General features: G+C 33.7%; 2 protein-coding genes across 3 annotated transcripts; one reads left to right on the top strand and one right to left on the bottom strand.

The window, feature by feature from the left end:
* Window positions 1–267: 267 nt before the first annotated feature.
* Window positions 268–17,221, top strand: LOC130655790 (ferredoxin-fold anticodon-binding domain-containing protein 1-like). Its single transcript, XM_057458589.1, has 4 exons — window positions 268–788; window positions 1,431–1,596; window positions 2,113–3,067; window positions 3,581–17,221. The coding sequence occupies exons 1-4, from the start codon at window positions 296–298 to the stop codon at window positions 3,914–3,916; spliced, it is 1,950 nt and encodes a 649-aa protein (XP_057314572.1). The 5' UTR covers window positions 268–295; the 3' UTR covers window positions 3,917–17,221.
* Window positions 17,222–17,336: 115 nt separating this feature from the next.
* Window positions 17,337–19,495, bottom strand: LOC130655793 (serine protease HTRA1B-like). 2 transcript variants are annotated; one of them, XM_057458593.1, is made up of 5 exons: window positions 18,974–19,495; window positions 18,420–18,587; window positions 18,167–18,244; window positions 17,819–17,936; window positions 17,337–17,425 (listed from the first exon to the last, which is right to left on the bottom strand). In XM_057458593.1, the coding sequence occupies exons 1-5, from the start codon at window positions 19,101–19,103 to the stop codon at window positions 17,344–17,346; spliced, it is 576 nt and encodes a 191-aa protein (XP_057314576.1). In that variant the 5' UTR covers window positions 19,104–19,495; the 3' UTR covers window positions 17,337–17,343. The 2 variants fall into 2 exon arrangements, with proteins under 2 accessions (XP_057314576.1, XP_057314575.1); XM_057458592.1 differs by having other exon boundaries at window positions 18,420–19,100.
* Window positions 19,496–21,616: the final 2,121 nt, after the last annotated feature.

Consider the following 21,616-nt stretch of genomic DNA (forward strand, 5'->3'; position numbering starts at 1 on the left):
TTTAAATATACACTGGGTATTATTAGAGATTTTTTTTAGTGTCAGGTATTACCAGAGCTACAGAGTTTTTTACTAGTGCCTCTTAGAAGCTAACTTTGAAAAGTGTACTGGCTAGATTTTTACTTCATATAGGTGTAATTAAGTTCAATATATATATTGAGTTTAAAACTTTTTAATCTGGAATTATCAGCTACCAAAAAAATCCCTAAAACAATAAAAATCCACAATTATGACAAACAATTGTTTTCCATATTGCATTTCCTGCTTTTTATACTTTTCATTACTTTTATATTAGATGTTAGATAAAGTTACAGACACATCAGCCTGCACCTGCAGCAACCCTTCACTTCTCATAGTTGGCGAGGGAAACTTCTCTTTTGCTAAAGACATTGCTACTTTTAACAAGTTTTTATCAATATATGCAACATCTTATGATCCAAAAGAAGTGATATCTTCAGATGAAGAAACTTGTTTTAATGTAAACTTCTTAAAGCATTGTTCTAACGTAAAAGTTCAACATGGTGTGGATGCTACCAACCTGTCTGCATACTTCCCTGACAAAGAATTTTGTGTAATAGTATTCAACTTTCCACATGTTGGTGGTAAATCTAATATAAAGAAATGCAGAGCATTACTTCATAACTTTTTTATAAGTGCCTCTAGTCATCTTTGTGGCAACGGTCATATCTCTTTGGCACTGTGTCGTGGACAAGGTGGTACGCCTGCTGATATTCCACGACGGCTATATGGTAATAGTTGGCAAGTTGTTACACAAGCATGCAAAGCAGGTTAACAATAACAATAATATCTTTGTTGTGTTTCTTTTCTGTTACAGCAGATGATACAGGCTTTCAGTGTTACATCCTAAGTAAAACATAGAACTTGTAATCATTTATAAGTCATCATCATCAGAAATGCAATCATTTGTTTACAACTATGTTTTACCACCTAGAAAAACACCTAAGAATACCTGAAACTTAGTGGTGCGGTTGTAGTGGCTTTTCTTAAAATATTTTGCAAGTTTTAAAAAGTGAATCATAATGTATGGAGAATAAAATAACTTCTGTTCATTAATTTTAATCTTTTCAAAACTGCTCAAAACAATTTTGTACCTTTTTTACCAGTCGCCAAATATCTTTTTACATTTTTTAATCAAATTATGTGCTTCAGTAAAATCAATATTTAATGATTCTAGCAAAAGCAATCAGAGTATTGTGATATTATAAATTGCAGGTAATGAACAGATATGTCAACCTTATTTCTCTAATTCAAAATTCATTGTGCTACCTTTTGCCCCTCTGCAAACCATTTTGTTTTGCTAAAATGGTTTAGCAGATTTAAAAAAACAACAGAACAAATAACTCCTTGTTAAAGTCATTCCATATTAATTTTAATGGTCAATCGAGTATCACAACATTCATTTTATTTAGGGATGATTCTTGTAGACGTTTTTCCATTCGATGAAACCTTGATGCAACATTATCGACAAGCTGGCTATCGTGGAAACTTAAACAAAGGCTTTATCACCATGCAAGGTTTAATTCACATTTTTACAAGAGGAAAGCCTTTAATCCACAGTCCCCCTTACAACACAAGGTTAAGAAATTTTTCTTGCTTTAAAAAGTTGTAATTTAACAAAACACACATATATGAATAAACCCCCCTGTTACCTATTAAGTTGTAGAGATATACCATAATGCTTTAATTTAATGCTTCTTTTTCCATGATTTTTCTCAATAAAAGCCAGCTTCAAGTTAATGCAATTCCCTGCCATTTAGAGGTGTTCATGAATCAATGCAAAAAAATATTGATGCTGCACTAACACCTAATATTTGGCAATGACAATATTAAAAATGATATGGACACCATGTGAAATATATGTATCCATGAACAACTGAAAAGAAAAAATGCACAATTTGTCGAAAGCCTGATGCATTTATTTAAAGCATTATATATAATAAATTTTATTTTTGCCATCCATGTGAAATATCATAGTGGGATTGTTTCTGTGTCACAAAGATCTAATTTTAAGGACGAAATAAATATAGAATTAACTATAAGATTATTTTGGTGATGTGTGCATATATATGATTTAGATTTATTTTGCTTTAGGATGGAAATGAAAAATCAATGTAGTGTTTTAGAATGTATCAAGCCTCTTATGAAGTCATCAAATCTCTCGACAGTAAATGTTTTAATGAATAAGTTGGATGCTTTGTTATCTAAGACTGTGGAAACTCTACTTAGTTCTCAATTTAGCAGTATTAATTATCTGGATGGAGATTCAATAACTAAAGTTAAAAAGCACCTGGATGGTAACTTTACTTTGTTTGTGCATATTGCACCTGTTTTGCAAAGACTGATAAAAAATAAAGAGTGTGCAGTTTTCTCGTATTATTCTTACAATAAATCCACTAAATTGGCACCTTGGTATCATAGCATATCTCATGACTATATGTTAGCTGCAAACACGTCTCATTTAACTATTACTGTTAAAGAACTTAAAGATTTTCTCCTGTCGAATTTATGTAATGTGTTGTTACAGAATGTTGCATGTGAGGTCATTACATGTGTTTGTGGTGAACCACAAGAAAATAACTGCACTTGTGTTTGTGGAACCAACCTGTTAGCTCCCATCGTAAAAAACAAGGACACCTCTACAACTTACAATGAAATGGCTGTCATAGATTTCATTGATGACTTGTCACCTGTGTTTTGGACGACTCAGAAACCCACAGTTAGTATTTCACAAAAGGATGAATTATCCGGTGAGGTAGTTTATAAAACAATTCCTCCTTGTGAATATGAATTATGTACACTAGAGGAAAATTATTTCAATGCTAAAGATAAAGAAATAATTGGAGATACTTCTTACTTGGTGGACAATTTTAGTGTATCCAAGGTTGTTGTGAATGGTCTTTGTATAGCAACTGTCTTTTTCAAGGATGAATTGCTGATTTTAACATTTCATGCAAACGAATTGTTTTTTGCATGTTATGGTGTCAAAGATTTGCGTTACCTATGGACTGTTGATGATTTATTTTATGAGCAGCTGCTATCACATTTAGTAAGATAATTTGTCTATATCTATCTATAATGGCGAATTTTTTAAAGAAAAAAGAGTTTTTACATGTTTTAAATAGGTAGTTTTAATCTTGAGGACAAAAATTGGCATAGAGATTCTTAGCAATTTATGCACTTTGTTTTAAAAAATTTTCAATTATCTGTGAACATTGTTTGTTTTTTTGGAAACTTTTAAGATTTTCTGTTTACTTAGTAATTAAGCAATAAATGCTTTAAGGAGATAATTTTTATGAAAACTGTTAAATTTTGTAAAAATAAAAAGGATTTCATAAATGAAACCTAAAAAAAACCTGTCAACCTAAAACATGCCAAAAGCACGGTTTGTTATTACAACTATTAATATATTGATTATTTTTAACAATTATTATTAGGCAGGCCTAACAAGATATTTAAGAGGTTTTAAAAGTTAAAACAATTTTTTATTAAAAATCTTGAGATTAATTCGCTGTAAAGGTTTATTAGTTCATTATTTTGAAATATTATTTCTTGTCTATAGGATACTGATTTGAAGAACGATGCCATTACTCCTCTAAAGACTGATATAGAGAGAAGAATAAAGTACCCAATGTGTTTTCGACATGATTTGTGTTTCTGGCTGGATGAGAATTCTGATGAAAAAAAATTATACAATGCCATCAGCTGGGTATGCAAAGATATAATACATAGTGTGCGTTTACTCAAAGTGTTGAGACATGAGGAGAGTGGTTGTGTAAGTTATTGTTATAGAATTATATACTGTCGCGTTGATGGACCCTTGACTCGCCAAGATACTGTTTTAATGCAGAACAATTTAAGAAAATTATTATTGGAAAACGGATTTCAACTGCGTTGATTCATATGTTATGTTTTTTAACGAAGATCTGCTGATCATGAGTTCCTACCCATGCTTTGGTTCTTTCTCAAAATTTTATAAAATTTCGACTTTCCAATTTACATGCAAGGAGTAAAGAAATTTGGTACAGGAAAAGGAAAAAAAATATCAATTTACTATTTTTTATAGGGAGCTATTTAGAAATTTTTGGTGAAAAAGTAAAATCTCTTTTTGATTTTTACTGTCACTATCGTGTTTTACCAATTCATAAAATAAACACATAACATCTATTTTAACAAATGATTTTATATCAAATGAGTGATATTCATAAGAAAAGAACAATTTATTTAGTTTATCAGGGACTTAAGCAGATTAGAACGATTAGAACCTGTAAACAGTGGTTGCTAGTAGTCTCCTTGAATAAAATTTTGCACTATTCAGCTTTAGTTGTACTGGCTATAATTTGTGAATGTTTTACCTTGGCTGTATAGGTAACTTAAAAAGATAATGAGTTTCTTGCCGTAAGGATGTTCTTTGGACCATCCTAGAACTAGCATATCATGTGAGTAAATTTCCATTTTTCTCATCAAAGGACAAAGAACTGCCATAAACCTTTAGTAAGGGATAATCTACACATTCTGTGCCAACTCTTAAATAAGTTAATTCGAAGAAAAGAAAAGTGAACTCTACTCATCAAAAATTGTCTCATACGAGACGATTTGTCTAACTTTTCTAATTTTTTTCTTTAAACATTCAATTGGAACCAATTGGAACAAAACGTTAATTATTTCAAACATAATATTTACATTTATTCGTTGTGAATTTGTAAAAATTGCAATGCTCAAACAGTTTTTGTAAATTTGTAGATTTGATTTACAATTCACAGGCGCTGTTTTGTAATATTTAGACACAAACAGTTTGCGCTTTTCCTCTTACTTGTTTATAATCCTTAGTTTTCTTTCATTGCTAGGCGCCATTGCTGGCTAATTTCGCTGATTCAAAAATTTTTAGCACCAACAATTTACCTCTATTATCCCTACTCCTACATAATGTAGTATTTCTACTTTATCTACAGAGCAAAATTGATTTGTACACGTACAAGAATGCCGTTTCTATTGACATTGATGTGTTTGCTGGCAAGAGTCGGACCACTTTAGTTCTTTGCCTTTTTTTAATGATAAAAAATTTTAAAATTAATACACTACGCTTTATTTAAACTATAATTAACCATATTTTTCTTCTTACGATTCGATTTTATTTTCCTATTCGAAAGTTTTCTCGGGAGATAATAGAATGCAAATAAAACAGACAAACGTGGTTGGGATGGACACAAGAGCAGGTATTAGCCATCTTGTTGCTTTTAAACGGGAAGAAACGTAATCAGTTGTTCACCATTAGCCATATAGTTCTTCTAAAGCGATTGAATTGATTTTCTTGACGAACGAGTCAACTTTGATCTAAGACTGTAACAAATTTAAACACGCCCATTGATCCATAATGAAGAAGCTGAACATGCTCTTGTGAAACTGCAAACTGCCTTAATCATTGATTTGAATTTTTACACAGCCATAGCGATAGATAATCTCGTATAAAAATTGTGCTACTACTGTTGATGCGCTTTTATCTTTGATAGGCTTTGCTTCCGACCATTTAGAAAAATAGTCGATACAAACAATGAGGTGTTCGTATACATCCACGTTCATTTGTTTCATAACTTTACTTAGAACTAGTATACTATGAAGTTCTGGGGTAGTTTTTTTATAAATGTTTGTTTGCTGCTGACAATTTTTACAATTCTTGATGTAATTTTTAACATCATCCCCAATTCCAAATAAAAAAATCTTTCAATTAACTTTTGATATGGAGACTCACGGCCTCGATGACTTGCCATAGCCTTCGAACTTGCACTTTTAGTGATTCCTCTGTGAATGTCATGAATAACTGTCATCTTTTGCTCTTTTTCAAAAAAACACCTTTCTTGAGTCTGTAAAAAAGCTCTTCATTCTTCACTGAAAATTTTCTGCATGTTCTTCTAAAATTTGCTTTTTTTGCCTTTATTCTTTGCCATATGTAGGTTGTATGAGGCCTGTGTAAGAAGTGTTATGTACGGTAGTGAGACATGGGCAGTAAAGCAGGAAGATCTTGACCGTTTAGAAAGGAATGATATGAGAATGGTTAGCTTAATGTGTAACGCCAGTCTGAGAGACAGAAAGAGTTCAGATGAGCTAAGAAGCAGGCTAAGTATTCGTAGAATTAAAGATTTTATCCAGATAAGAATATTGAATTGGCTGGGGCACTTGGAAAGAATGGAGGGGGATAATTGGGTAAGAAAGTGTAGAGACTTGATAGTTCCTGGGGCAAATCCCAGAGACAGACCGAGAAAGACATGGCAGGAGGTTATAAGGACAGACTTGATAGAGAGGAAGTTGAGTTTAGATCTAACACAACCCATGCTAGCATGGAAAACGGACGTTAAGCCGAGAATGATGATGATGATATATCTTTCGGATAAGTTTTTTCCTCAAAAAATCTTTAACAATTTTTTAAGTCAACGTGCTGTGTCGCCGCCATTTTATTGTTTATTATTGATTGTTTGTGTTTAAACGAAAATATATAAATCATCATAATAAACATTCGAATTATAAATAAAGGAAGCCAGCGCATTCAAATTTGCAATGGAATGCCTTTAGTAATAGTTAGTAAATAATGTAAGTAAGTGAGTAATAATTTCCGTGTGGAAGTAATAATTTCTTGGAAAATTACCACTCCAGGATTACTGGGAAAGTATGTTTGTTCGGGGAGTAATTATTTACGGTTACACCAGACAAACTCTAACTTCTTTTTTCCAATTCTTATCTACTATGATGACATTACATTGCATGCTAATTCGACCAATATTCTAAACCTTATTCGAAATAGTTCTGCTACTATTTGAAGTATACAAAAATGCGCTATAAAAAAGAAGCATTTCATCATGATTAAAAAATACCTACTGTAGCCGAGGCCTCTCAAAATATAACTGATTAGATCAGCCCGTACTCAGCATGAAATTTCCTTTCCAGCAATGTATGACATGATAATATGTTGAAAAATCGAATTTTTGACAAAAACCCAAATCCTCTATTATATATTTTGGCCAATTTTGGGAGTTGCCGGGACGGGACTCAGTCAATGGAAACTCAACCCCCTCAGAAAACGGCTCAGACACAAAATTATTTGCAATGGGAGTCTCAACAAGAGAGTTAGTATGATAAATGTCACCTGTCACTTGACTTTACTGTATTATGTTTCCCCCTCGTGACCTTCGAAAAATTGTTGGAATTCTCCTCTAATTAAATCTAACCACGGCTGTTGTGAGGATGGGCGACTCGGCAACGTCGGTGGTCGAAGCTGATGATGCCTGATGACCAGTGAAGACATTTGACGCCACAACTGCAGTTGACTCAACGCTGGTTGCTGTGTTGGTCGGCTGGCCGCATGTGCGGAGCCTGCTCGACCTCGTGGCCAGGTTGGTTGATGGAATTGGGGCTATACATGATGTAGTGGGCGCCGACATAGCTACCACCGAATTTGGCGGTTTGTAGAAAGAAAACAGGCGACGGGCAATTATTTAAGGCAATCCCGAGTCAATTAAATTCAATGCATTGCACACTAACCGTAAAGTTTGAACTAGCAATGCGGTCATTCTGCCAGACTCTTCGTATCTGCGTCAGCCACTGGCAAAGCTCCTCCAGAAAGCCGTCGAACGGCGACGCAAAGAGCTATCATTATCGACATGTACAAAAATCTAACAAGTAACATCTTTCGTCACGTAAGTTATTATTTGCTGAACCAATTTAAAGGGTAACAAAAGTTCGTTTAAAACCACAACTACTGCTGGCTATAAATTTTGTCTAATTTTGGGAGTTGCCGGGACTCAGTCAATGGGGCTTTTTTTCCTCTGAATCCTAACACTATAACCTACTGCTATATCAAGTTTCAGCTTTATATTATTATTTTCATTGTTCTATCCTACTCTTTCGGCCATGTGGAAGTATCTAACAGTGTTACCTAATTTTTAAACACAGGCGAAAAGTATTATATCTTTAAAGCAATTATCCATACTATCGCTAATTCTGACGATAGTGTCCTGATAATTAGGGGAGACAGCCTTTTCTGTAGTATTAAAGCGTAATAGTGTTTTCCAAGCTCTCGAATCTCAATCTGACTTATTTAGTTAGTTAATTTGCTGCTATTGCTTTTCAACGAATCATCCACTAATAATTTCACCTTACCCTTTGTCCAGGTAAAGTCTTGGATTCTTCTGACAGCTTTAACAGGGTCGTGCTTTTCTTGTTGAAATCCCAGACTCAACCGGCGAATAGGGCTCAAAACATCGATGTAGATATTTATGTGTATTGGGTTGCATTTTGCCATTTCTTCGCAAAGTCCTTTAGTTCTGCTCGGTTCAATGCTTGCGATCTGTAGTCGCAAGTGACTCTAAATAAGCCATGAAAGCACCAGAGAAATAAGATTCTTATTTCTCTAATTATTAAATACGAAAATGCAGTGTAGAGTATTCACAGAATTCAAAAGTAAATTTTTAAATGTGATTACAACACTTTTATAACATTCTTCTACAACTAAACTGCTTACAATTACACTAAATTACTTCAAACAAGAAACTATCCATAAACCTAAATTCTAAATAATGTTTACTTTAACTACACCTAAAATTGTTCTTACAGTACTCTATTTTTTTCTCTCCAATTAGCGGACAGTCCAAGAAAATCAAACGAGCAAAAAACAATAGACAAAAATGATCATTTTTGATAACATTTATTTCAACCATTTTGCAACTTTGGTAGAATGATTAAGTACTTTATTTAACTACTTTATCAGCTTGTCATGGCAATGAAAGCGATAAATAACAGGGACCTCTACACCATATCTAATGATTCAATCGCTTTCCAATGACTTAAGCCGTAATGGTAGTGTTTGGAATCCTTAAAAAAAATTAAGCATATTGCTGAAATATTATGTGGAACGTGCCCAACAATGTGCTCAACTCCAAAAGAACCAGTTCTTATTATTGCAATCGCATTTTTGTCAACCTCATTAGATGGTTCATGCTTGCATTGCAACATCTCATCTATCAATGGGTTCTATATGTTCATATAGACATGATGTCCTCTTGCAAAAGACCTATATCCATATTCATTTCATTGTTTTTCTATGTATAACAGGGCATGTGTTCCTTTGATTGACTTCACAATAGGATCGTCGCTTGTAAATGTGTTAACAGATTTCATAAACCCATTATAAATCTTTTTATGCCAAAACCTTGCGCATTGTTTTGTGGCTTCGTCAAGCACATTCATCTATCCAATCATCATTATTGTATGCCGGTACAATTCCCTTAATCTGCCATTGTTACCCGTATTATTTTTTGCGTCCGAAACGACCAACATCGTTCAATTGGGTTGGACCATGAATATTGTGGAGCGTAACACTGCACAATGTCTAAGTCCAAGTTTTTCTACAGCATTCCAAGTGAAAGAAAATTAATTAACCCTTTCACCGACCAATCGGGTCCACCATCAGCAATCATGATAACCTTCTTAGCATTATTCCACTAATCGGGATGGATACAGTTGCACCAGTAGCTGACCAGAACGTGGCCATTTTACGTTCACACGACTTTTTTGTCTCTGCAAAGATTACAGATTTTTAAAGTACAGGGAAACTGAGATCCTTCAGAAAAAGATTATTTTCTAATGCTGCTTTTTCTAACTGGTAGTGATATTGATCGACTTCTTGGTGTCTTTTTTAGCAGTATCAAGTAGCTAGCTGGAACTAATTTGGAATTAGGATTGGAGAAATCGTGATCATTGTAATTTGTGCCCTTGTTCTTGATATAAATTTGTCAAATTGCACAACGCCTGCTAGTTGCAGGAATTCCGACTTTCACTTAGTTTTTGTTATCAACGGTAGGAGCTAACGTGTTTTTATTATGAATTGCGTCGTAACGTAACGTCGTAAAATAAGGAAGTCCTAACGTAGTAAAATGAGGACGTTGTAACATCTACCGGCGATAGTTTGTCATCGTGGCGGTAACATCAACGATGAAGGCACTAGCAATGGTACTAATGTAGGAACTAAGAAAGGGCTGCTTCTAAACGTAATTTTTCTAATCTTTTGCTAAAGAACTTTGACATCCTTTCTCTTCAAAGTCTAGATTGAAATGACACGTTATTGACATTCTCATTATATATATAAGCTGCTCTCCTACATCACTCTCCGCCCTACTCCCTCACCCTTCCCCGCTCTCCACCGTTATGATTTAAAAAACCGTATGAATCTCTTATAAGCCCTAGAGACACACGGCAGAGTGCAAGAGAGAAAGAGAAAGCTGGCTTTTACCACTTAAGAATGCGGGAATATGAAATGAAGCATTCTCCCACAATTCTTTTTGCAAAAGTCCAGATCGTTTCACAATTTCGACATCTTAAATTCCGACCACAACTTTATAGGTAAAATGGTGTTTGTAGTGCGAAATTAAACTGCTTTGTTTGTCAGGCTTAAAAGCTTTTGACAAAGTAGCTCGGTACAATCAATAATAACTTTTGTGTTGGAGTAACAATCTTTAAACATGTTTTGACGAAGCTGTTCTAAATTCGACCACATCAGTATAGCGCCAAGTTTGAGGTAAGTAAAGTTGGACCGGGGTGTCTTGAAACAGTTGACTTTGGAGTATTGAACAGCCATAATGTGAATGTCAATGAAAACCGTAGTATCAGCTATGTTGAAAACATAACAGTTAATCAATAGCCGGCATTTTAGGTCATAGACCAGGTCTTTTACTCAGGTTTAAGAAATGATGGAGATGACAATAAATCTTCTGGTAATTTTTTTTTAACTTTCTTACTATCCGGGTAGTGATATTCAGCGTTTTCACAAGCTAAGCCTGGATCCAAATAATCAAACTAAATCTCAAACTTTTCTTTCTTCATTCCAGTAAACAATTTTAAAATCATACCTGTTGTCTTTGTTATCATATGTAAACATTCGGCTTTTCAAATTTTTTTTAATAATTTCAAAAATCCACGAATTCCAATTATTATGAAAGTTATATTAATCATTATTTACAGGATTTCCTGTTGCATTTCTCAAAACAAATGACCTTGTGAATCCATGTTGCTTTATTCCAGCAACCTGTACTCATGGCAAATCTCTCTGTCTCTGTTTTGCATCATGTTTTTTTAAATCTGTTTAAATTTCAGCTTTCAATATAACAATTGCATGTTATTACTATTATTACTACTTCCTAATTTGATATGGTTAGCATAATAATTAACAGAATCAAAAAATAAACGGAAATTTATGCATAAACCCGATTTTCTGGGTTTATCCGGATTAAATTAACTTCAACTGCCCCTCAAATTTGCGGGTGAACACCGATGATTTATGTTTTAATTATTTTCAACTATATTTTTTACTCTTATTAGTTGAACAAGAATAACAATACCATTGACTTGCAATTTTCTACCCTAAATACAGAGTCCTGTATGCTTTCTATGAAACCATCCTCCGCAGTTATCGCATTCCGCCATTTATTTGTCTAGAATATAGTTCTCGGCAGCTGACCATGGCATTCGGCAACTGCAGTAGACACTGACGCATATATCCTTGGGTGCACACCTTCAAGTCGTGCCTTCACATTGAAGAAACTAGTTTGCCGCGACGATGTGATATGCAAACGCTATTGCGAAAACACCACAGGCCACCCCGTTTTTTGTTGCTGAAGAGGAATTACTTTCACTTTCAGCTGATCTTCACAGTAGTTAATAATTGCGAATATTTGAGTTTTTGTGTCATCTTCAACCTTTCCCCGAAAAATGCTGTCCATCACAATTCTTCATCTGGCTTACATCCATATGTAGAGATGCAATGTAGTGAGGATTTCCATCATGCAACACCTGTGCAAATGCTATACTGCAATATATTCGAAAATTAAGCGTTTGACCAAGCACCTTGTCCACTCACATTTGTAAACTTTCGTTTTAATATATTCTAGCTTAGTATAATTGTTGTTGTGATCTATTGATTGATTGATTGATTGATTTAATTTATTTATCTATCAACTGCTCAACTTTCGCTTTTGGACGACTTTTAACCACGGCATTTATTGGAGACTTGTTTGAGATTTGTTCAGAGTTTATGTATTTGTGTATTCAGCTAGCTTTCAACTTCTATTAAGGATTGATCAGTTCCCAGAAGTAATTAACGAGATTCGTGTGATTCTAACAATCTTTTGTATTTTTTCAAAACTACAATGTTTTTCTATAAATACCGTAAATAATATAAGCGATTGATTAGAGTATGTGTTGATGCTTTATGTTCTTGTAAGATAAGAAACTATTTGTTTTAACACCGATTGGTATGTACTTTTAGAGTTTTGAGTAGCTTTTACTCCTTCGACTCTTAAACACGAACTAAGTGATATATACTGTGGTTTCTTACAGTGTAGAGTAGATCCTACTTCTTTAACTCTCAAACACGAACTAACTAAATATTTTAAATATCCCGTATATATATTTTTTCTCCGTAATTAAATATTAATATATGTTGACGTAAGCACATAATCTAATTATTACAATTTATGTACATAATTAACGACTATTGTTAATGTTTTCTGGCGTAAGAAGTTCAAAATCGTTGTTAAACCATTCTCGTGGTTTCTTGAGTTTGGCTTGTGTTACTTCTTCTCGTAATTCACTGATTCTTTTCTCGTTCCCCACTATTTGTCTCGTTTTTCGTGTTAATTCTGGTGTTGTATGTTAGATGCGAGATTGGAGGAAGGGATTTTAATAGTTAATGTGTAAATCCTATTCTATAAGATGTTTATACCATATATAGCTCTCTCGTGGAGCCATATTGTCCTTCATGATCGTGAAGAATTAATTAATCCTTTCATGAATTTCGTCTTCTCTTTCCTTGGTGTATACTAACGTTCGCTTTTTATTATCTTTATCAAATATGTAACGCGGTACATCTTCTACCGTTTTGATGAAAGGTTTTTCTATTTGAGTGTTCATCTTGAGTGTCGTCGTTAAATAAAATAAAATTATAAATGTTTCTTTTATATATTATGTATCTTTTATATATATGCATATTTTTTATATAATGTGCATGTTATTGTGCATGATTTATTCACGTGCTCGCCACGCTTGATTCTCCACCGTTAGGGTATTGGAATCCTCATTTTGTGGTGTAGAAGCCAGTGTGATAACTTCTTGTTCGCTTCTGTCATAGTTAGCAGATGTTAAAGAAGTTGGGTATATTGTTTGTAGATACAAGTTTTCAGTAGTTATATGGTCAAACCATAGTTTGGATGTCTGTTGGTCTAATCCTCTATTCATCAGATTGAAAAAGTAGTTCATACGTTTTTTTATATTTTCTTCCAAATAGTGAGTATGTATGTACTTATCATCTTTGGGCCAACAGTTTATGTGTCCAATTGTGTCTAGTTTGCATAGACCGCTAAATTACCTCTGCAGAATGGACATTTTTCCATTTTTTGTCTAATTCGTAACAAACTTTGTGCATACGCTCACATTCGTACATTGGTGGATCTTCCGTAGTAAGACATATGAGACATGTCTCTTCTGATGTCTTTTCCTCCTCTGGTTCTGAAAATGTTTTACAGACGGTGCTTCGATTGAATAGTAGTTTGTTGAGTTTATTTGCCGTTTTTTCAATCTCCTTTCTTCTCATTGTGGTAATAAGATAACTACACCAACGACAATTGTCTTTGATGTAGGTTTTTGTGTATAAATAAGTCAATCGGATCTGATTGTACTTTAATGGGTATGTTTAAACTCTTGATTTTTTCCGCCAATGATCTCCTGTTGACGTAAGGTTGATTCCTAGCGTGCGTTCTTAATAAATTGTTTCTTTGTGCCATGTTGCTTTGGTATCAAATGATAAATGAGTAGATTTTCTTTGTTATGTTTCTTTTATAGGTATTGCATAGTTTATGCTGTAATTTCATTGGTTCATATTTTTAGATCAATTCTATGTTGTAACAGGTGGTTGTTGATAGTGATACTTGGACGTCTTTTTATTCTTTTGTTATGGATACCTTTTCGTTATGAAGAAGTTTATCTTTCAAAACGAAGTAATGGCTGGTTTGTCTTGAAAAATATACATTTTAAAATAATTTTGGATGTTATTTGAAACTAAATGGTACCGGTTGTTGATTCCAATTGGAAATCCATTCCAATTTTAGGACGATAGACATTTTACTGTTGAGTACAACAAGAGTCGTCAACATCTGCATACAGTAAATTATTTACTCCAATGTTTTGTAAACAGAAAATAAGAAAGATGGATCATTTTGAGGTACATTTATATAAATGTGAGTTACATCTTCGGTAACATGCCAATGTTGGTTGGAATATTGGAAGAATCAATCAATGATTGATTCTTGGGCAAAGGACTTTTTTACCGGATTGATAGTAATGGTAGTGGTTGTCCTTTGTCAAATCATAATCCTGTGGAAGTTGAACTTTTGGTGCTATTGGATGCAATCAAAGATGCAATCTTTATTGACAGAGAACTTGACTGCCAATATTATTGTCATCACGAAAGTATTGTCTCCCGTCAACAATATTTCCATTGGGCCAATCGGATAAACCAACACATGATTATATTTCCATCCAAAGATTTGCTCATCTTGGAACATAGTGAAAGAGTATCCATTTTGTTTCCTTTAAGCTTCAAAGGATCTTGTCATCACTTATACTGAATGTATACTCATGTATCGGTCCAATTATACCAGAATTTACAATTTGTAAGTATTTATAAGCATTCTTCGTAGTAATCATCATAATAATCTTCACGTCTGTGTTCTGGATGTTTTCCGGTAGTATAACCTTTTGTTTTCTGTTTATTATTTCTTGTCTGCAATAGGAACGGTTTTCTGAAAGAATAATCGTATACCTTAAACACTCTGTCCAGACTTTTCTTATTTCTTCCGTGCAATAATCTACATGGCACATAATTGTTACTTCTGCCTGTTGATTGTCTAACATGTTACAATATTTGGCAGTTGCATTAGCTCCTGTTGGTCCATACAACTGAAGAGGTTAAAGACAGATTCGCTTAACACTTGCCATGCGTACATTCATGACGGAATATGATGTGAGTTTAATGTGGCCATGTTTTATTTTCTGAAAAAGGTGTAATCCACTGTCTAAGTAATCAAGGAATAACCTTGAAATATAGTTCAAAGTGATATAACTTTCATTATTCCACACACTTTGGGTACATCTTCCTGCAACAGAATTACACAAGCAATTGCGGGCTGTTTCGATTAAATGTGGTGGATCTGAGATGAAGTAAATGAACCGTTCTTCATCTATCATAACATTCAAAGTGCGGTATGTTACGTCCACTTCTGCATTAATGTCAGCTACACGGTCATGTTTTGGTGCATATGGTACATTCCTCGGCTTAAAGATGCCCCATGACTTGTGACACCAATAAATTTTATGACGCATTTTTCCTCCAGTATGCCAACCGCTTTCCATTGATGTGACATTGATAGTAGCAAAATTTGAAAATAAAGATTTCAAATGACGAATAATAGTCCCCCAAACGAGCTCTACTAGGGAGTACCAAGAAACCACTTTTCTTCTTATCGTTAACTCGAATCTGGTCATAAAAGGCGGGGGATTTTGCAGCTAAACCCAAGCAGTACCGAATAACCATAATGATAGCGAGTACCAGTTTTGGATGATGACAAGTATTTCTACTGCTCTTCCCCCAAAAAATTCATAAATGGTGGTATCTTGCGGACAGGAACTGCACAGGTGAAAATGTCATCTTGCATTTTTAGTAACTTCCTTTAATTATTTATTTTCCAATCTGTAATTTTGAAGGGTTTTTATGTAACGATCTGGAGAAGTCATGGAAATTGATGCTTAAAGTTTAGCGGGTAAAATTAAATTTTCCCTTTTCCTTTTTAAATTTGGGCTTTCTTTTGACTGACACATTTCAAGCATTTTTCAGAAAATGGCAGAATAAAAACTATGCAATTTGAAGATCGATACCATTTCCTTTACCCTCCTTGGGTATTTAAGAATATACTGACGAATTTATTAACCCAAATGAATTCTCCTCGAAATTAAATTTTGATCTTTTTTTACCTTTTTCTCCTAAGACAGTAATACTTGAAATTCAGAAGATGTCGGAACTTGGTGATTAAAATGATCTTTTTCACTCTCTTTCATGGTCATTACAAGCATATTTCAAGCTTTTTTAACATTTAAATTTAGCAAAAATAAGTAAAGATGCAAATCTTTTTTTACTTGAATTTCACATCCTTTTGTACCTATTCTTCTTTGTTTAGTTAGTTTGCATGTAGGAGTTGCCCTCGCAGATTCATGCTATAATTGATAGGCCAAGCAAAGTGATTATAGTAGGGAAATTGTTATTTTTATTTTTAACTGTGAATTCAGTAAGTGTAGTTTTAGATCTTTTAAGATTATTATTACAGGCGAGGTAGCTCTGAGGAGAGTAGATTGAGTGTTAAGTCTAGTATTCTGCATTTAGAGTTGAAATCGCAAAATTCTAATCTGAGATCATTTTTTGGATTTTTTAAGTCACAGGCAATGTCCATCGATTACAACCGACAATGATACTAATATTACCAGGTACTAGTGGTTGCAGATGTTGACCTTATTGTTAAAAATTTATTATATCACCATGTACCATAACGTCAGTCTGGTGCATAACTACAATATTATTAACAACAAAAACATTGTAACCAAAGCATGTGCATTTTCTGACGACAGTAGCTCTTTCGTAATAAGTTCATAATTTCTATACTAAATAATGTAAAATGCCCACAGAATATTAAATTGGTTTTAAACTCAACACTTGCCATTTTGATACATTTCGTTTGGCTAGTCAAACTATATAGTTTTTCGTGTTTACATCAGAAAACGTGTTTTTCGAGCCCTGCATCTTACTTCTTTCTCACTTTTAGTCTTGTTGAGTATGACTGCATTGTACTGTGTCATTTTATAAATTTGATGATATTTTTTTTCTGCCGGGAAATGTTAGGAGCATTTGTATTCTTATATAATGGTGCAGTTAATAGAATTGTATTTCACGACACAGAAAAATATTTATGTCTTTTATTTTATTGTGATGTTCGTTTATTTTTTTTTATTTTTTTTTATATAGAAAAATATGTTAGAAAACATGTAAACATTTTAACCATGTAAATAGTGAGATTGATAAAAAGATATTTTTACCACAATAACGTGTATGGAAATATATTGGTGTTGTCGCTTTAAGTCACTATGAAGTTACGCACGGGTTATGCAGATAACATGTATATAAAACACAAAGAAAAGTTTACAAAAATTAATTCTTGAGCTTTTGATTGGTAGGGCTTGTTAATGGCGATAGATGTGACAGTAACGTTGTTTTCGTGTGTACCAGTGATTTGGAGCACAGGTAGTCGAGTGTCGACAACATCTAGGAATTATAAAATTAAAGTTAAGAATGGTAGTAAAACTTACACAAAGCTCATTTTTTGTGAATAAGTTGGCGCAATTTTTTTGCTACGAGAAACCAATCCGCAGGAATTTAGTCACAAATTTTTTTAAACGATCAAATACGCAACTCAAAAAATATTTATGCGTAAAATTCAGTAAGCTCTTCATAAATCTGTAGGTTTGAAGTGAGAATGCGAGAGAAATTTTCGCGAGGTTGAGGATACATGAAACATTTAAGTTTTTAGAGTAATGAAGTGACAAAAACTCCCTTATATGACAAAAATGAGCATTCCCTGGACATGATCACAAATGCCTGTGATATAGTTCTGCATTTTAAATTGACTGATGTCAGTTAGAAATAAATTATACTCACGTTTTGCAATCTCTTTTGCAAAACACAGTTTCGTGACGTCTGCAGTGCCAGAATGGATATGAACGTCTCCCGCCATGATGATACGGAGAGTATGGGTATCGACGACATCTCGGATATTCTGTACATTTAAAAAAATGAGATTAATTAAATGCCGTTGATTTATCTTTACGCAACGTAATTCGCGCTGGAATAATCTAAGCATACTTGTTTAATTTTTTTAAAAAATATTTTCGAATAAGATTACAAAGTAAAAACTTATATGCATTATTGTTTGCAATATTTATGTGATAAAAATTAAATAAAGTGAAAATTTTTGAACGAACGAAAAACAGCTCAATAAATTCTTACTGTGACAACGGCATGTTGGACATCCGAATCTGTTATGAACGTTGCCATACCGACAATAAATTCTACACACTGGTCCACCTAAAAGTGTCATAGAGAGTAAAAAACTGAAAGTGTTGAGTAAGTACCTCTAAATATAATCTATTTTATTTATATTTTTGGTTTTGTGAGGACTCTTTCTTTACCTCCTGTTAAAAAATTCTGATATAAGGTAGTATTTTTTTTATACTATATTCTAGTTAAAAAATGCACTTACACGAGCAGATTCCTCTCAAATTAAATAGAATTTGTCCAGGTTTTGGTGTTTTTCGACATGTCAAACCTTTTGCACATTTTCCAGCGATTTGGAAGGGTCCTCCGCAAGTTTCTCCTTTCACCTTGGCACATACGTAACAGCAGTTGCACACATCTTTCACTAAACCACCTGTGATGATTGGAAAGAATATTATTGAATTAATCACTACAATTTGATTCGTACCAGGTCCTTTTCTTATAGATAAGCAAGAAGGGAAAATCCTTATTGCTTCTTCACTTTTTATCTTACGCAGAATCCAGGGGGTGGGACATCCTTTAATTAGTACCATGTGTGAAATTAAATTATATTGAGAGCGGCCTATTTTTTAAATGTGACGTCCTAAACTAATTTTTGGCTGGAATGCTTTTGCATTAATGCGTTCTACAACCGTGACAAGTTCCATCACCTAATCATGAAAATTTCAGGATATATGACATGCCGGAATTTTGACTCCGTCAGTCACATGCTACATCATACCAAAGAATCCCGGGTTTCATAAGGTTATAGCAACCTACCTTTGCAGTATTTAGGAGTTTTGCATGTTCTTTTGTTGCATGGCAAACAACTTAGTGCGCTACTTTCTTCTATTTCCCACAAGACCACAAACAAAACCAGCAGTAAGCTACTCTTTATAATAACACCCATCTTTACAGTTGGACTCACCAAACTGATGGGCTAGAAATCGTTAATGCTTTTATATTCGTACTGACGCTTGAAAGAGGTTGTAAAACGAGCTATACACGCGGTGATTACAAAGCGTGCTCCCTTTCGATAGCCTAATTACTGCCATTGTGTAGCTTATAATTGATGTTCTAATTGTTTCTTGCGGTCAAATTAATTGCAGTACTCGAAAGAGATTTGAATATTTGCGGACAAACCCGAATATAGACGTCACAATATTGTTTCTCCAACTATATTTCAAAAGGGACAGTCTCTTTAATGTAAGAACTTTTTAGTTGAGTTCAGAAATTTTAGCCTAGCCATCTACCCTTTCTGCTTAATATTCTCATAGTCAGTTTTCTATTTTGTTGTAAACAGAGCGTTTGGAAGAATTAACTTGACCTGCAGATAGACTAAGGAATGTATGTTGTCTTTGTGAAATCTTTGTGAAATAATCGTGAAAATAATTGTGAAATTTGAAAGTTTTGTTGCTACAACAAACCTTTCAAAACACCATGCCATTAGTGAATTATTGCAACATAGGGAGTTAGATATTAGTGATTTGCGCTATCCATGTATATAACATTTTCTTTGTATATGCAATAATGTTTTTCTTTGTCATCATTTCAATCTTTGTGTTTAACCAGCACATAACAACTTCCTCATCCATTGAAATGAAACGACCGCTAATGCGAGGTAATTTAAATTTGACAATACTAAAAAGATGTGGGCGGAAAATATAATTAGAAACCCACTAACTATCTGTTCCCACGTACACAATCCTCCGCTGTAATGTACTTTCGTATAACCTTTGTGCATACCTCAGCTTGTTGCTAAGTTATACGTGCGCTGCTTAACATTACTAAATTCCTGTGGTCTTGGTTGAAGAAAAAAATAAAGCTTTAAATAACAGAAGAATATACGTGTTTTATTTCCTTTTTAGTTCGAGCGAACAAGAGCAAACAGCAAAAATTTACTTTCAGCAAACATGAAAGCAAATTTTTAAAGGTATCTGGATTTAGAAGGATCATCTAAGTGTGCCTAAAACACACTGCCCAAGCACTTGTTATTTAGATTTAGTCTTCATTCTGAGCTTCCCTTAACAATTATGAAAGAAATAAGGGTCTATCTGAAGAATCTGTGTGCCACACAGTAAAGCAATTTAATTATAAATTTCAGTTTGACCTGCCTGCTTCAGTTTTGTGTACTTTAAGAAACCAAAATTGCAAAATATTGTTCTTACAATAAGTCATTGAAATCATTCGCATTCCTGACTATACACCAATTCGACATAACGCCTACCACTTTTATCTGTAGACCTAGGCCGAGTGTAGGGGAAACAAACTGTCAGTCAGTCGATCAGCTCAACTTTTACATTGTGAATAATCGTTTGCAATGCGTAATGCGTAAAGAGAGTTAAACGTAAAAGAGACAATAAAACTTTATGGCTTCCACATCCAAGTGAAAGGTTTTATTTGATCACTTTGTGGATGGAAAACTAACCTGCAGTAATCGATCTCCAACATTAAAGCTTTTATATTATCTTAAGCTACCTGTTTCTCGAAGGGAACTGTTTTGACAGGGGATTTATAGTGAACAAGCAATCAATTCACATACTAATTCACATACTCGCATTCTAAGTATGTTTTACTGATCACCAAGCCTTAACATACAGTTTATATTGTTCGAGCTAGTGCTGTTCTCTGCATTTTTTTCGCCATGCCTCTTTTACAAGCGAAATAATTATGGAAGAGAAAACAAAACCCAAAATGTTTTGAGCGATTCTTTATTTTGTATTATTTATTTAATTTTATCCAATAAGCATAAAATTTTTAAAATTGCAGTTTTGTGAAAATTAATCCAAAGCTTTTTTACTTAACTATTATTCTCACCAAATAAAATTATATGTATTATTACAAGCTCGTGAGCTTGTATTAAAACGCAAATGTGTCCTACAAGAATGGAAATTTTTGCCTCTCTGAGCACCGACACGGGAGTAGTCGTGTGTTCGAATCTCATCTTGGTAACTATTTTTACTTTTTTTTTCTTTTTACTATCTCGCCCGCGAGAACGTGTTTACAGACTGACCTAACGAAAATTGAAATTTCGAGAAATTTTCTATCAATATTATTGCCTATCCGAATAGCAAAATATGTCGTGTCTAACTTCAGCTTTTTATACACTTTTTTGGCGAGGTTGTTTGCGTATATCATACGTCTTGTTAATAATAATACATGTTTACTTAACCCCTTGTTGTTGTAACAATCTCAACCAAGTAAAAAATTTTTGAATGTGTGTGTAGATAATTCTTAATGCTTTCTTCTTTACAATTCATTGTACGAATGTGTGTTTCAGACAAGGAATGCACATAGAATGTTTACTCAGTATGAAACTAAACTTTTTCTACCACAAAAAAATACTGATGATTTTTGTTCACTAACTAACTTTACTTCGACCTATTTTAAGTATGGAAAATGGGTGTTAGGCTGATTTGGAGA

Source organism: Hydractinia symbiolongicarpus, chromosome 8 (assembly GCF_029227915.1).
Source record: "Hydractinia symbiolongicarpus strain clone_291-10 chromosome 8, HSymV2.1, whole genome shotgun sequence".
In the NCBI taxonomy this organism is placed as follows: domain Eukaryota; kingdom Metazoa; phylum Cnidaria; class Hydrozoa; order Anthoathecata; family Hydractiniidae; genus Hydractinia; species Hydractinia symbiolongicarpus.